Source organism: Artibeus jamaicensis, unplaced genomic scaffold (genome assembly GCF_021234435.1).
Source record: "Artibeus jamaicensis isolate MK-2021 breed Jamaican fruit bat unplaced genomic scaffold, CSHL_Jam_final contig_3174, whole genome shotgun sequence".
NCBI lineage: Eukaryota > Metazoa > Chordata > Mammalia > Chiroptera > Phyllostomidae > Artibeus > Artibeus jamaicensis.
The window spans coordinates 3,685,627-3,703,165 of record NW_026521738.1 but is presented as its reverse complement, the minus strand read 5'-3'; the positions used below and the strand labels follow the sequence as shown (position 1 = coordinate 3,703,165).

Sequence of the window (17,539 nt, the reverse complement as noted above, 5' to 3'; positions counted from 1 at the left end):
TCTAAATTTTATCTTAATGGACATCTTCAGACCTTGTAAGTTCAACCCAAATATGGACGTGGAAGAAGAAACCTAGTTGGGGAACAAGTCCTGAAGGCAGAGACCATGCCCATGAGACCCCCCATCCTTTTTTGTCCTCCCCCACCTTCCTTACACCACAGCCCCCTTCTCAATGGGACACCAGCCCAAAGGGAAAAGAAGTGACTATGGAGCTGACATAGGGGGCAGGAGGATGACTCCCTACCCTTTTACATAAATATCGCTCATCTTTTCCCCTGTGATGCTGAGGTCATCCAGGATCACATCCTTGGTGTTCCAGATAATACAACGCAGGAAAAACCTATGGAAAAGAATTATTCAAATCACATGGATTCCCCACCAACAGGTGGGCAGTCCTTGACTGAGAAGCCAAGGAACCAGCTCACCCTCAGTGCTTTCCTGGCTGGGTACCTGGCCACAAGACTGGTATCTTGTGGCCTGGGTGGTCCAAAGTCTGGCCCAAGAGCAAACTCCTCGTCCCACCCAAGCTGGCAGGGACCATCCCTCCAACCCGCTCAGCTCCAAGCCTATGGCTGGAGTAAGTCACCTTCTGGCTCTCCGTGGGGTGATGTTGAAGGCAGGTCCAGGTTGCCCCAGGGCCTTTGGAAACAGGTCAATCCACATCTGCAGCTTCCCCTGAGGAGACATGACCCTATTCTCTCACCACCTTTTTCATTCAACCACATTCTACTGACCATCTACTCTTGAGGAATGTGACAGAGAAAATCCAGGCCCTGCCATGGAGAGGTCCACCACCCAATAGGGGAGGTGCCCTATATGGGACCACAGGGCCAACTGCAAAGGGGGATCCACTGGCACAGGCCAATGACTTGGGCCTGTGCCTGGCGGGGTGTCAAAGGTGAGGGAAGGCTTTTCAGAGATGACTATTCTGAGCTGAGTCTCAGTGCACCAGGTGATAAAGGGCATTTCAGGCCATAGTAATGGCCTACACAAAGTTCTAGGGGCTGAATGATTTCCGCAACAGGAAACCACTCCACCTGCCATCCGCCAGCTCTCCATCGCTCTGCAGGCCAGGTGTCATTTCTGTCCTCATCTTATTAAAGAAGGAGCAGGAGCTGAAGTAAGTTCTTCAGGGTCCTAGAGCTAGAAGTGCAAGACATTCTGACACCTACAGTGTCCCTCTGGGGAGCTGGTGGCCACCACACCAAGAAGAAAGCTGTTTCAAACAGCAGAGAGGGTGTCCTCTGTGTGTTCTCAAAGGCACCTTCATGGCTGCCTCGCCCCCTGTCCGTCCTTTGCTGGAAACCTTTTCTTTCATACTCAGCTCACCTACCCTGTGCCTGCTGTCCCTCTGCTCACCCTCCCTCCCTGTGGGAGGGCACCCTTATCCCTCCCAATGACTACTCTCTGTGGCTGCTCTGCCATTCTGTCATAGGGTGCTGGTCACCCTGTCTGAACTCCTCACTGTAGCCCAGCACGGGGCCAGCCATCTGAGATGTCACTGACTAATGACAGAGGAGGGCACCCTGAGGCCAGGCTGAAAGAGCAAGTCTTCAGAAAGCCTCATGGGAAGTCAGAGGTCCAGCCTGCACAGGGTTGAAGGAGGCAACTCAGGCTCACTTCCCAGGCCCTGAGGGCTGCAGGTAGCCAGAGAAGCACAGGCACAAGAGGTCCCCAAGAAGGCAAACAGTGATGACCAGTCAGTCGGTGGAGAAACACCCTCAAGGAGGAACCTGCCAAGTCCTGTGATCCCTGCTGGGGTCGCTGCAATGTCCATGCTGTCCTTGGGGTGGGTCAATGGCCTACCTGTTCAATGTCTGGCTGGAGGGGGCTATAGAGAGGCCGAGACTCCACGTGCTCCGGGACCAGGCCCTGCTGCCGGAGGACGTGCAAAGCCAGACGCTCTTCCACTGGACCCAGGTGTGGGTTCGGGACCCTGCCAGCCTCTGTTGCAGAGAGAAGCAAAAAAGTTGTGTGTGCTGAGTGAGCAAGAGATGGTAGGGAGACCTTAATCCCTGCATCCTCCCCCTAGGCCAGATATACTTCTGGGCCTCACATCTTACTCTTTGTAGGGGAAGCCTCACTGTCCATGGGCTCCAGGCTTAAAATCCAGATTCCTTATTGCCATGATTTCTACCAAGCCTCTTCTGTAAGCTCTTCTTCCTCTTTTCCACCAATTCAAATATTGCCTGCCTGCCAGAGCCCACCCCTTCCTGGAAGCCCTCCCTGACTGCTCCTAACTCTGAGCCTCAGCAACCTCTACACCCAGATGGGGCATCTACATGTAGATGCTCACAGACTAGCAGAAGGAAACGAGACCACCCCTAAAACAGATACCCATTCTTCTATACGAAAATGGAATGGGGATAGGGGCAGGAGTTAATGGAGAGGAGTTGGCTCAGCTATGACCTGGGAGTCAGGAAAACAGAAAAAGAAGAAAAGGATTTGGAGTGGAGGAGTCAAAACCATTATTCTCCTTTTATAACCTCAGCACCAGCTCTGGCATCAGACATCTCTGAAACCAGCAGAATGTGTGGGGCCAGCAGGGCCTATGAACACCACGGGGGAGTCTGCTCTGAGTGAGCAATGTGGCCTGGGCACACCTCAGACGTGCAGGGATCATGGAGCAAAATCTTCAACCACGAGCATTAGGCAGCCCCAGGGGCAAGGTGGGGGCTGCAGGGCTTCCTGCCTGCCCTTTGGATGCTTTAGGTGCAAGAGCTGTGCATGGAGGCTCAGAATGCACCATCAAGGACAAGCTGGCAGCCTGGTGCAACTCAAGTAGAAAACTTTTTCAGAGGTGGGCTATACCCCAAACTCTGATCAAAGTCTGATTACCCAAATCCAGAAGCACATGGATTTTAACTATGACCCTGACCATGGCTTCAGACTCACCTCTGAAATTTGCCCTTAGATGGGCCCCAACCTGGCAAGTGGACTGAGTTCTGACCTTGGCTCTACCTTGACCTCTTATTTCTACAGCAGTATCACAGGGAAGTAGTGGCCCCCAAAGTACCAAGCCCATCTGTGCCTCCCTGGAGGATTCCAGAGACACCCTGCTGATGTGGGTTGCATCTAGTCAGCCCCTTTATAACAGGAGAGAGTCAACGAAAGAGAAGAGGAAGATGATGAGTGCACAGTGGTTTTGGAGCCATGTGGCAGCTCACCTATTTCTTCGATGGTGTATTCTTTATCCTGAAACATCACACAGCCCATCTGGTACACAGGGGCTTTGACTCGGTGCTGCTGGCAGAAGAGGTGGAGGAGCTGAGAGGGGCGGAGCTGGTCCCTCCACTGGTTCGGTCCAGAGCTGAGGCCAAAACACAAGACAATGATGAGGTGCTCCAGGACACTGACAAGGGCAGAGGGGCATGCAGTGACCTGTGTACCCACATGTACAGCATCATTCAGCCTTCACCTTTACAGTAGGCACCCCATCTGGTCATTTATTATGACTGGGGATCTCCACTTTAAGAGAGAGGCACTGAGGCCCAGAGATAATAGGACTTGCTTAAATCCATACACACAGAATTGGAATTCAGGTGTTTCCCACTTTCCAGATTTAGAGAATCAGACCCAAATAAGAGCCAAGCTCAATGGTAGGAAGTGGGTGGAAGCTGTCCACACATGACTTCACCTGACATAAACCCCCTCGGGGTCCAGCTGGGGCCCACGTGTCCTACGGTCTGCCTCTTCTCCTAACTCTCCTTTACTCTTTCCCTCTACAGGCCCTCAGTGACACCTGAAGGAGAACTGGGTTATAACATAATGAAAAGCAAGGTTCTTAGACAGACAGGTTCATATCCTAATCCCACCCCTTACAAGCCATATGTCTCTGGGCTGCAGTTTCCTTATCTGTAGAGTAGGGACAAGACCCCACTTGGACTGAGTGAGAGAACGCCTGAGAAGTGCTTAGCCCAGAGCTGGCACAGTGAGTGCTCAGTATTTAGGGAATGGGACTGCTTTCACAGAGGCGGCCTGCCTGGTGCACCTACACACAGTAGGTCTGTGGGAGCCCACAACGAGCTCCAAACTTGGACAGCAGCCTGTTCTCCAGGTCGATGACCGTCTCTCCAATCTTTTCATCCTTGGAGAGGAGGTCATAGTCATAGAGAGTGATCTTCAGGTCCTTCTCCAGAGGTAGAGTGCAGGTCAGCTCGAACATCCTGCAGGGGTGGGGGCAGATGTAAGGGCAATGCCAGCTCCTTGGTGTCACCAGACACAGTGGGAACTCAAGCAAGGCTAGAGGGGGACGTGAAAGCCATGCCTGACCTCCTCCTTTCCTTTCCTCCCAGGAGTGGCCCTGCAGTCCACCGTCCTTGGGTCTCCTGTTGCTCTTAACACACACCTCCCCAGCACTCTGCTGGTACTGGGCTAGTCTGAGTGCGTGAGTGTGAACGTGTGGTTTCCCAAATAACCTGGACTGGGCACGTAGCAGCCATCTGATGGACTGTAGAAGGAATGAGTGAATTGAAACAGAATATTAAAACTGAAGTTTCCACCAGGATACCAGAAGACAAGAAATGTGAAACTCCAGACCAAGGTGTTCTGGAATTCACCAAGGGGTTGGCCTGGGACCCACTTTCAGGACACTTGGGGCTTCACACCTACTTCCAGAGTAGGATAGAGAGAGGGTTTATGAGAAGATTTCTTTGGATAGAGGTCCTGCTATGCTCTGAGACCTCCATGCCCCACAGTGGTCAAATGCGAGGGTGTCGGCCCTTCTGCCCGGTGAGTTCTCTACAGGTGGGAGACACAGCCTGCCACACACCCAGGGAAGTGGAAGAGCTGCAGCAGAGAGGACAGAGCGGCTGCATTGCTTCCCTCTTGAACGGGCCACCACAAGGCCAGACTAGAGCCACTTGGAATTCTACGCCATGGGGCCTGGGGCTCCAACAGTGAGACTGTGGAGAGGCCCATCTGAGAACTGGGGAATAGAGGCCAGCAGTTAAAGGGACACAGTATCTGTCACATCCCAAGAGCTGCAGTGGGAGGACTCACAAGAAAATAAATCGGCTTTAAACACCTGACACCCAGAGGGTGGCAGGATGACAGGGGCAGTGAAATGGGAGAGGGCAGGGGCCCTCTCCTCTAACATGTTACCCTAGTCCAGGCCCTGCATGAGTCAGAAACCTCAGGGGCAGGCCAGAATGGGGAGGGGAGACACTAGACAGAGAGGTGAAGCCTTCCTTCCACACACGCACCCACGTGCTGTACACAGCTCTACCCAAGGTGGACCAGCCGGGAGAGGGGTACGATTAACCCTCAAGCCATGCAGGGTGTTTATAATTACACATGAATGTGCATTCTGGTTACCAACTTGAGACTGCGGGTTTATGACAAAGTGGATTGTCTGAACATGAGCAGAAAGTTTGCCTACCTGCCTGCCACAGTTCCCACCCCAGCATGAGGAAGGTAACCCCCACAGAATAAATGTTTACAGGATGCTGGCAGACAAACACAGAGTTGCGTTTTGATTATATCCCTTGAGTCGTGCTTGTTCGACACATGGGCTGTAGAAAGAAAGAATTTCTGCCGTGACCTGAGGGAGGCGTGAAACCCCAGGCAGACCAGCTTGGTCAACGAAGTGGGAGGGGTGTGTTTCTACGCTCACTCCCCACCTGGCCCTGAGTCCCAACCTCCCCCCTCCATTGTGGAAGAGGCCCAATCTTCTGCCCAGTCTCCAAGGAACCTGTGCCCCACGCCAGGCACTGGAGCTCACCAAATAGAAATCCCATACCCGCTCCCCGCAGCTTCTCTGCAGCCCCCCCATCTTCTCTGTAGTCCTTCCCCCCAATTCCACACTGGTGGCAGTTCATCACAGCCCAAAACTGTTTCACCCACAAAAACAGCACTTCCCCAGGCTAACTGGGTCCTTGCTGCAGGGCTGGGTGACTGCCACCAATGTGATAGATACTGGCTTGTGAATTCAGTGTATTACTTAATATCAGGACACCACATGCCATCTCTTACAACTACTAGAGAAAGAGCTGCCAGTCTTCCTCTGTGATTCTCCTTTCTCCAACCTACATAAGTCTCATCCAAAGAGCAATCAAGTGTGGACGTCTGGGGGCGACTCCCATGCCATGGGCGCTGCTCTTTCCTTTCCTCGTTCTTAGATTCAAGAAGTGTTTTACAAGCTTGAATTCACATCCTTCCTTATCCAGTCACTTTCAGACAAAGGTGCAGCCATAAAAGAGAGTAATTGCTAAATGCAATGTGGCATGCTGGATTAGATCCTGGGACAGTAAAAGGACATTAGTGGGAAACCTGGTAAAAATTTTAATAAAGCCTAGAGTTTAGTAAATAGTAATGCACCAATATCAATTTTTTAGTGTGAACAAACATACACCATGATTTGGTAAGATGTCAACAGTGGGGGAAACTGAGAAGGGTATTACAGAAATTGTACTATCTTTGTAACGTTTTTGTAAATCTAAAATTATTCCGAAGAAAAACTTAATGTAAAAAAAAAAGACTAACTAGCAAATGCATGTTCTGGGCTTCTATTTAGATTTTTGAGGTAATTGTTTATGTGTTTAACTAGGAGTTTCTGGCAGGATTTAAGCCTCAGCACACAATGAAGAACTAGCCGAGGTTACGCCCCTCTACACATGCAACACTCAAGGAACACGGCTTTGCTCCAGGAACCGGGGACTCCCCAAGGGCAGCCACATCTCCCCTACTGGGCTGTGGGTCATCCTCCGCCCCAAGGCCCAGGCTGCCCCCGACCTACTTTCCAAACACAGGCTCCAGAGTGCAGGGGATGTAGTTATCCTGGTCGCTCACCGATTTCTTCCCTATGGAAATCTTGATGTAGGGATCACACTGAAGGGGAGACAGAGAGGTTGTAGCCAAGCCACTTTCCCAGCACATCTTTGAGGCTTCTCCAGTCCTCTGCCCCCAGATGGGACTAGGTGGACAGCCATCAAGGAGCTGCTACCCTGTCATCTTGCCAGGCCAGAGACCCCATCCTGCATGCCATACCACTTGGCCCTGATGTGGCCCTCCAGCCACAGTCCAACAGTGGACATGGGGTACCTCAGTCCTCCATACTCCCAATCCGCTTCCCCACTGGGAGCAGGTGGGTGGGGACAGGCTGATGTCCTCAGAAACATACCATTTTTATGACACATGTGATTGGGTCAAGCTGGGGTCGTCTCTGTGACCTCTGCTTCAGCAGACAGAAAGAGGGAGAAGGGGCCTGACTGTGTCAGCCCAACCCAGCCCTGGCTGGCCTTCCCTGAATTCTCCGGCAAGCAGCAGCACCCTCTCAGCTAGCCTCCGGGAGCAGCTGGGGCAGGAGGGTGCTCAGAGTCAGTCTTGGCACCAAGAAGTCTGGAAGTGCAGGGATTGCTCATTGGCCACAGCCACATCTTGGAGGCACTGGTCTGGGGATGTCTCCATTGTGCTCTGTGACCTCCCAGAAAAGCGGGGGCAGCTATGACTTCTCACCTGGAAAAGCAGGGCTCCAAGTGTAGGACACCAAGCTTTTACCCACAACTTCAGGGATACATGCTAGGCCTGTACCTGTCTAAGGCGACAGGGGAGAACCCCAGCCTCATACCCCTGAACTCCAGTCACCCCCACCCCTGCCCCTTCTCTTCCCTCTTTCTCTCTCTTTCCAACTTTACTCTGCCTCTCCCCCACCACCTCCCTGTAACTCCAGACTCCTGCCCTCCTTCAAGTGCCCATCTCTCAGCCAAGGCCAGGTCTACAGTGAAGCGATGAGGTACTTGCCTCAGGCACAAAATTGAAAGGAGGGCCAAAAACCCCAGTAATCAAGATAAACAACATTTTAATGCAATATTTAAAAAAATTAAAATCATTGCCAACAGTCCACAATCAAGAGTTTAAATATAGACGGGATCAGTATTACTAATTTTTCTTCTTGCCTCGGGCCCCATCCCGTCAGGGCAGGGGTACTGATCCTGTTCCACTGTTCTTTCCCCCACAGATGGCCTACAAAGTCCAGGCCCAGCCTACACCTTCAATGTCGCCTTTCCTTATGCCTGATCCTTGTGCCAAATGCACACTAAGAGGTCTTCTGGCAAACTTTTGCCGAGGTTTTTCATGCCTACTAAAATGTTTTCTTCTCCCTCTCAGCCTATCAAGACCCCATCAATCCTTAAGAATTCTATTCCCTCGGGAAGCCTTCCTCATTATTCCAATGTCTTTACACTGACTTTGGCCTTTTCTGAACTCTTGGACCACTTGGCCCTTTCCCCACGCAGCCACATCTCAGTTTTGTATTTTTGTCTGGTTGCCCTGGACTGCTGTGAATTTCCTGAAGTGGAGTGTGTCCAGATTCTGCAGCCCATCTGTCCCTCTGGGTGAAGGTGAGAACACTAGATATGTTACCTTCCCATTGGGGTCCTTGGGCTGCAGGCCGAATGCTCGGATGATGTAGATGCGGACCAGGCACTCCTGAGGCCCCTGGGCGGCCAGCTGGTGGAACTGGCGTGGGGGCGCAGGGATGGCCGGGTCTTCTGGGAGGGGGTAAATTTTGAAAAGACCCTGAAAAGGAGGAGTCAGCTTTCATTTTACCATCATTGTCACCAACACAATCACCCCTATGACCATTACTTTCATCTTTGCCAGACTCGTCACCACTGAGATCACCAAGCCCAATGCCATCTCATCACCACCATCAGACTGTGCCTCAACAGCATACCATCACTGTCACCCACATGGTCATGGACATCGCGCACATGGGCACCAACATCAGCACTATGGGCATCTTGAATATTCTACAGCACTCCTGCCCTTGCCCCCTTCACTTACTACTACCCCTCCAGGCTTAGGCCTCCCTGGATTAGGAACAGGTCCTCAAGGATTTACCTTAAATTCCCCAATGACAGATGGGTCCTCCATCTCCTCCTGAGTCTTGCCCCGGTAGAGCTTGAAGGTGTTACAAAAGTCAGACAGGCCCTCAAAGGCCTCCACATTCTCCAGTTCTGTGTCATAGACCTGCCATACATAGGGACAAGAGAAAGGGATGGGGAAAGACGGAAAGAAGAGGGATCAAAAGGAAGAAGAAGAAAGGGAGGGAGAGAAGAGACAGAGAAGAAAATGAGGCATAAAGGCCACAAGCAAATTAGAGAATTACAAGTAAAGAGGAGGGCAAGTGGGAGGGGTGGAGATAAAAGAGGGGGTGCAAAAAGAAGAGAGGCAGGAGAGGGAAAGAAGAAGAACAAAGACAAAGATAATCAGGAGATTAAAGAGAGAGAACACAGGTAGAAAAAAACAGGAGAAGGGAGAAAGGGAGAAAGAGAGAAAGACATGTGTTCAGCACCACTAGGGAATACGGTTTTCTGGTTAGTGCAGTATTCCAGGTTATCTGAGAGTCATCACATGCATAGGTGGTGCATTTTTAAGAGAATAAGATCATTGTCAAACAAATACATGAAAAGCTAACTGATGCTTTATTAATATTTGAGGATCAGATCAGAACTCTGGAAAATCAGGGGTCAGCACGTCCAGCCACAGCGCTCACTGTCCAGGAAATCCCAATGGCAATGGTACCGAACGCCAGCCGAGACCACCTTTTGAGCGCAACTTTTAATTGGTGAACTTGATTTATTTATTTCATTCCTCTCAACCAACCAATGGCTTTTATTTGTTAAAGCAGTATTTTGGAATTGCTTAGATCTAAATAAGGCAGTGTTTTGCTATTATAGATGATAATTTATACCTAATAAATAGTGATATTCAATAACTTTGCATACATGCTAAATCGGTTATATTTGAAACTGACACTTCAGGTGAAGTTCTCATATTGCTAGATATTATTTCTCATTTAGGTCTCGTTCAAGTTCTATCTTTTCCAAGAAAGAATTAATTATACAAGACTGTAAGTTCATTATTAAAAATTATAAAATATAAGTAAATATAAAGGAAATATTAGCATTGCTTTATATTATGATTCTCAAAAAATAACAACTTATTTGGTTAATATTTGATATGCAACATTTTGAATTTTTCTTGCTCTTTTTATAGAGTTGATTCATTTCAATCAAAGGACCATTTTTTTCTTTGTCAATTCTACCATTTTTTCTATTCTAGTTCCTTATTTCTAATTTTATTTTTATTATTTTTCTTCTTTCTATTGTTTTAAGTTTTTAATTCTAATTTCTTTAGTTAAAGTTTTATTTGCTCTCTCTATTCCGATAAGAAAAATAGTTATTGCTATGAAATTGCCTCTGCTACCCACTGCGTTGGCACTGTCCCATTGGTTTTTGCTGTATAATGTTTTCATTTTCACTTTTTTGACATTCCATAACCATAATTTTACTTTTATTATTTGACCAACAGCCAGGTGCTTCATTAGTTTTCCTTCTTTCTTTTTAATTAGTGTAAACTTTAAGGCTATGAATGTCTTCTGAACACTGCTTTAGCTATAACCAGTAAATTCTAATATGAAGTATTTTATCATTTCCCAGGTATTTTGCAATTTTGGTTTGTATTTTCTCTTTCACCAAGAATTGCTGAAACAAAACAGGGGAGGGAGGTGGGAAGGGCTGGGGAGGTGGGAAGGGGTAGGGGGGAAAGGCAGAAAACTGTACTTGAACAACAATTAAAAAACATTTTTTAAAAAGAATTGCTGAAACAAAGGGTTTTTTAAAAAATTCTAGATGGAAGAGACTCTTAAGGCTTTAGATCTTGATATTAGGTTCTAATTTTATGGTATTACAATACAAAAACATTGTCAGTGGTATTGCCACTTTTTAAAATTTATCAAGGTTTTCCTCATTGACTGTTACATGGTCAGTGATTGTAACTGTGTAGTCTCTATTTTCAGGCTACAGGGTTTAATCAAGTTAATAAGCATGCTGGTTTTCTATTCCCTCTCACGTATTTGTACCCTTGACTTGACATGAACTAAAAGAAGAGAATTAAATTCTCCCCTAGCTACCAGCATGCTTCCATTTCCCCTCATATCTCCTATAATTTCTGTTATGTAAATACTGATGTTGTATTATTTAGGACATAGTTACTCTCAAAACTGTCATCTTTTGGAATGGCACCATTTAGTATTATCAGGTGCCATTTTTGTCTCACTTACTTTTGGGAACATGAATATAGTTTCATCAAATATGAAGATGAAAGATTGTGTGTTGGGGACCGCTCTGCCTGGTTTCAGGAATTGTAACTACCCCTCCCCCCGTAGCTAAGGATGAGCAAGCAACCTCCAGAATGCAAGCCACAGGAGACAAAGCTTGTCTCTATTAGCAAATGCTCCCTCAGTTTCCTCTCCCTGCCCCTGAACCATGGTTTAGGTTGTTGACAGGTAAGTCTCCTCACAGCAGGGAGCAACCTAAGCCAGACATGATCACGTGGATGCCATCATAGAAGGACTGGGGGTGGGTGCTGCAACAAAGAGCCAGCAATAGACCCGGCCCCCCTCCCACCCCTCCGGCTATGTGACAAGGCTGAGTCCCCATGTCCTCTGGGAGAAGCACTACCTAGCTCTAATCCCCTTAAGCCTGAATACCCGTTGGGGAGGGGTGCAGCTCCTAGCCTTGCCAGAGTGGATCCCAGGGAAAAATCTGGATCACAAAGAAAAACCTGTGAAATCTGCTCTGCTAAGAGTGCTTTCATTCATATGTTAAGAGTCCGAGCAGGAAATCCTAAAGTCTCTGCAAAACTCCCTTCCTGACAAACACTGACTCATAGTAAGCCCTCAGACTTCTTTGAAATGTTACCTACTGTTTGATCCTTGCCACCCTGTACTCCTGTGTATTACAACCCAAAAAAAGCCCCTGGAGGAAGGCGCCCGAGGCCCTTCCCTTTTGAGGGATCGGCCACCTCTCCTCCCCAAGCAGATCAAGTTGTGTTTACTTTCATCCATGGCAGATGGGGGGACTTGTGGGAAAAGTCGCCCCCACAATAGTGACTTCTGCTTTCTTTTTAGCTGCATTTGCCGAGCACAGAGCACACATTTTCCCCATTTTTTATTTTTAGCCTTTATGAATATCTCCATTTTAGAGTTTGATTTTGTTTTCATATCTGATTTAAATTTTGTTATTAATAAGAGCTTGATACAACATACATTGATATAACAGGTTTTTAATCTACTTCTATGCTTATATTTACATAGTTATATATTTATAGTTTTCTAGTTTCACAGATTTCTGTTTAATCTTTGCTTGCATGGTATGTTGTGCGTGTGTGTGTGTGATTCTTCTGACATCTAGGATTACCTGTGTTTATATTCTAATATTATTGTAAATTTATATATATTAAGAATACACTTATTCCTCTACACCTTAGGAACAGTATTTATCAATCCCCTATTATAGCATGACTAATTAATTAAATTTTATCTCCTTCCCTCTCCCTCTCCATCATCCAGTATTAGAGAATATTATCTTCCTTAATATGTACCCCTGGACTCTTTGCTTATAATTTGCTTATACACCTATTATTTGATTGGCTAATTTTAAATAATGTCAACACTATTTGTTCTATAATATGGCAATCAGTGTCTTTACTTTGCATCACATCATCCTTTCTCCTGCATTTAATTTTTGTCAGTTTTATCATTTGTACATTTTCAGTATATATATTTATACTCTGTCCTGTCCCTGTGACCCTTCCATTTACTTTGACTTCAGGTCTAACGTAAAACATGCTCACAACCAGTCCCTTTGCTGTGGTGTTCCCAGGCATCTCCCAGTTGACAAGTGCTTATTCCCTGGGAGTTACTGAAGATGGGCTCATGGGAACCACATCACTTGTTCCCGAACATAGGTGCCTGGGTGTCCATGGCCTCTGTGCCTGAAAGGTGGCTTGGCTGAATATAAATCCTCAGTCACCCTTTCTTTCCTTGATGATCAACAGATGGTGCTTTGTGGTCTTTGGGTGAAAAATTGAAGCCACCTTGACTTTTCCTTATTTTAAATAATGTAATTTTTTTGGAAAAAAAGAGGCACGACTACCCCAAAACATTCTTTATTTTTAAAGCCCAGTAACGTATGCCAGGATATGGCATATGGTCAGTCCTGTCTCAGGATTGACCAATCTGGGTCAATTTGTGTGGACACCAAGTAGACTTTCTAATATGTATATTCAAGTATTCTTCCACTGGAGTCATTTTATTAAACTGCTTATTTCATTGTTTTGGTTGTCTTCCTCAGAAATTCCAATTATGCAAATGTTGGATCTCCTTTCCCTGACTTCGATGTTATTTTCTCTTCATTTTCTTAGAACGCTTTCTTTATTTTCACTTTGCTTTGCTTACTTTTATCAATTCTGTCCTCTACGTGCCTCCCTGTGTTTTCCAGCGTGGCCATTCTGCACTGGGCTCTTTCCAATTTCATGTCTCCTTCTCCTTTCCTGAGTCCTGTCAGCTCATATTTCAACTCTTCCCATCCATGATCATTTGAGTTCTTTCATTTCTGCTTTGCAGGCTGGCTACCCATTTCTAAAAAGTTGATAGTGAAATATTTTATCTTGTCTGCTCCTTGGCAGAATTTTTTGGTGAGTACCTATCTTCTTCTTTAGCTATGATGTATATTTTCTCTTCTTTTTTCATAACATTTTAAAATCAATGCTTTTTTATTATCACTTGTCATTAAATATGTTGGATTTTCCTAGACCGATTACTTCTTTTGTTCCACTGCAGATACAGACAGCTTTCTGCAAACATAGCCCATCTGTGTGATTCTCGTGTAGCTCCACCTTCTCGGCTTCTTGAACCAAAAAGGTTCTCAGAGACTTTTGTCACCAGTGTCAGTCTGTCTTCCAAGTTCCCATATTCATTGTGGTAAGCAAGGAATAGAAGTTTTATATTTTATGGCTAAACCTCAATTTCAGTAACTACATTTTTAACTATTTAATAAAAATTTCAAGCACACGCAATAGTAAAGAGAATAGATATTAAGCCCCCATGTACCTGTAACCTGTCTTAAATAGTTATCAGCATTCTTTTATTAGGAAGCACGGGGGTTTTCTGAGATCTGCTACCACTGTGACCTTTCATCACTTCCGTGCATGTCTCCTAATTCACTGCTGAGTGGCTTCTCCCCAATTCCAGCTGCCTTTGGACAACCCTTACATGTAGTTTGGAGTCTGTGAGGTTTATATGTTTCCAGCTTTTACTGAAAATGGAGTTTGTGGGTTTGAATGATCTCCAGAAGACAAGGGGAAAAATGCTGACGTATGCAGCCATGTTCATGCTGGAAGTCCCAATAAAATACTTTTTAAATGTCTGAGTGGTTGGTCTTTTTGTTTGAATTTTTGTTAGTAATTTCTCATCTCATTACATTTTAATCTGTCCAGTATGATTTTTGCTTTTGGCAACGTATTACTAAACTAACATTTGATCAAATCTTGTGAGTGTTCTCTGAGCATGAGGAAAAAATGTCTTCTCTATTTTCTTTATTACTTTTATTCTCTATTTTAATGCTATTTTCAATATAGTTTAAAAAACATTTACCTTGTTATTTAAATCTTTCATTTCCCTGTTTATTTATTTGCTGCTTCATCTGTCTAGAAGAGAGGCCCATTAAAATCCCCACTTCAACTTTAGTCTCTATCATTCACACTTTCACTCATGTGAAGTGTGAGTTTCTATACTCCTATCATTTTTGCTTTAAGTATTTCTCACTTTTATTGTGCAGACACGTTTTGGAGTTTCTCTCATTAAGATGTACACATTTTATTTATGTAAAATACTCCATTTTGGTTCCTTTGCTTTTAAATTAAATTTCACCTCCCTTTTGTTTGCATTGATTTTATTTTGATTGCTAAAATATTTAATTTCCATGCATTCTAAGCTGTATTGCTTTAGATATGTCTTTGAAAGACAGTAATAAATTTTAACGTTTTATATAATTTGAGTCCTTATCACTGAATAGAGGCATTTAATCTAATTTATTAGGAAAACCAATATATTTCATTCTTTTTCTATCATGTTTTCTATGATTACTGGGGGGGTTATGCCTTTTTACTGTACCTTTTATTTTCTATCTTTTGCAGTTGAAACTAGGAGTTGGTTTGTTTTCCCCTATGCTAATAATTATCAAAATATATTTTTGTGTTTTCACATTGTGTACTCCATTCACTTCATAATGCTACAGGCTGTTTTTCAAAGACTCGTGTTGGTGGTGGTGGTTTTCTATTTATTTATCCTTAAAGGACCAGCATTCTTTCCAGGTCTGGTTTCTCCCCAGTGACAGGTTGCGCTCACTGTTTCAGACAGCCCATCTTCACTTGGGCACCATCAGGGATCTCCTCAGAGAGGTCAGCCTGGAGGGCTGGGCACCAATTCAGTCATTCAACATCCAAAGGAGCAGCAAAGAGCCAGGGTCATGGTCCACCCCAGCAGGAGTTCTCATTCTTCCTTGGTTTTTCTCATGTTTTTGGCAAGGCCACAGTAAAAACATGCCAAACCTAATGTGGCGAACCTTCTTCCTGGTTCATAAATAGCTCTGTCTCTTTGGCCAGCCTCACACACCCAACTACCAAGTCAATGAAGAACTTGCTGCCTAAGGCCTTGTCTCTGTGTGTCCAGGTCTCCAGATACAAGTCACCTGAAGCAACACCTTGTGACATCACCCTCCAGAGTATGCACCAAAGGCTTTTAGCCTGCAGAGTTACCTGAAAGTCCTAGCCACCTACTCCTCCAAGGAGTCCCAGCTCCCATTCATCAAATCCGCTACAGGATGCTCTTTGAGTCTCTCCCACAGTCTGACAACCTTTGCCATCCTTCTCTAAGTAAGGTGACCAGACTCAGCAAGTGAAAATATAGGATAGCTAGTTAAATTTGTATTTCAAATAAATAACTTTATATTTCAAATATTTGAAGCATACTTATATTAAACTATTCATTGCTTATCTGAAATTCAAGTGTAACTCATTATCTTGAGTTTTATCTGGCAACCCTCTCCAGGACACTATGTAACTCCCTTGGGAAGCAATTTTGAGTCACCTCTCGTTATGTTTTTCAAACATAGGCCACTTTTGAAAAGCATAATTGCACTTGTGAAATTTCTTCAAAATAACAGAATTTTTCTGACTCCTCCCTGGTTTTGTCTTTCTGTTCTGTCTGGGGGGCTTCTTTTCTTATTTTCACAGAAAGAAATCTTACATTTTTATATTTACTAGGTAATTTCCATCCCAATTGTAGATGTGGGATAATCAGAGCAACATTCTCAAGGGACTTTCTTCTCTACTCTGATACAAACCTTTATCATAGAAGAGTTCAAGTAACTTCAAAAGACACAGAATAGTATAACAAACCCCCATCTACTCATCTCTAAGTTTTAACAATTTTCAATGTGTTGTGATTTCAATAATTTTTAATATTTTGAAAATCTGTCAGAGGACCACTCATACCATCTATGTTCCCCCTTACTATATTTTTAACATTTTAAAACAAATTCCAGGCATCATTTCACCCATAAATACTTCAGTACTTTCTAGCATTCAGTGCTTTCTCCCACAAATACTTTCTTGGTTATCCCAGCCCACACTGCCTTCTTGCTCTAAATCTGTAGCTAACTTTTCTCACCTCAATTAATTTATTAGGATTCTTCAGTTCAGGCACCAAATGAGGAGACAAACACAAATATGCATATATATAAACATATATACACACACATATATGTGTGTGTACATATACATATATGTATATTCTTTTTCTGTTCTGCCTCCTACTGCCCATCGCATGTGCCCAGGGACTGATAGAAGAGAATACTCGGAGAGGCCTTACCTTTAGAGTGTCAAAGTCCTTCTCCAAGTAGGAGCCACACTTTTCCCTCTCCCCTATCGAGGCAAAAAATTTGCTCCACCAATCAATGAACTCCTCCTCCTGTATGGGGAGAAAGACACCCACCATTTCTGAAACAGAACTTGCCCAGCAACATTCTTCGGGACCAAAAACCTATGAAGGCAAATGGGTTGGTGTGGACTTCAAAGTTCCCCTGTTGGGTCAGTTCAGGGGAGCAGAGAGCTGAAACTTTCCATCCCTCCAGGGGCACAGACCGGAAAAAAGGTTTGAACATTTGCTTGGTATTAAGAGACAGATGCTCTAGCCTGGGCCCTGTCTCCCATTCATTGTGTGATTCTCTTAAGCTTTTGGGTCTCCCTTTTCCTTTCCATGAAATAGGTATAAATCATCATGATAGCTAAGGCTAACCTTTGACAGTACATAGGGTAACTCTTTGGGGAAAATGTCAGTAATGTCATTTTAAAATGTCATTAATGTGCTATTTATAAATAAAATGCAGTAGATCCAGGAAAATTCAGACCCACAATGAGCTATCCTGCCACCTCTCCAACCAGGCAAAAAGAAAAGGAAAAAAGAAAAGACAAGACAAGAAAAGCATCAGAAACAGAACTCAGCCTCCCCCAAGGTCAAATCAAGGTTGAATCCTTGAAAAATCAACAAATACTAAGTCCCCATCATTCAAAAGATACTACATTGTATGGGAGAAATTAGGTGAGGAGAAAGGAAGTCTGTGACAATCCACGCTTTGCCCTGCCCTTCCTCCATTGACTCACATTATAGGAAAAGGTAGACAAGCCTGCGGTG

General features: G+C 45.0%; 1 protein-coding gene across 21 annotated transcripts in view; it reads right to left on the bottom strand.

Annotated features, from left to right (window-relative positions):
* The window catches only part of DYSF (dysferlin), a 203,049-nt gene that overhangs the window by 14,236 nt on the left and 171,274 nt on the right, over positions 1-17,539 (bottom strand). For all 21 annotated transcript variants that reach the window (XM_053663323.1, XM_053663332.1, XM_053663328.1 and 18 more), the window contains 9 exons: positions 16,718-16,816; positions 8,842-8,970; positions 8,362-8,517; positions 6,737-6,828; positions 3,996-4,166; positions 3,168-3,310; positions 1,807-1,946; positions 587-675; positions 245-340 (listed from right to left, as the gene is read on the bottom strand). In XM_053663323.1, coding sequence (XP_053519298.1) covers positions 245-340; positions 587-675; positions 1,807-1,946; positions 3,168-3,310; positions 3,996-4,166; positions 6,737-6,828; positions 8,362-8,517; positions 8,842-8,970; positions 16,718-16,816 — 1,115 coding nt within the window. The remainder of the gene's footprint in view (positions 1-244; positions 341-586; positions 676-1,806; positions 1,947-3,167; positions 3,311-3,995; positions 4,167-6,736; positions 6,829-8,361; positions 8,518-8,841; positions 8,971-16,717; positions 16,817-17,539) is intronic.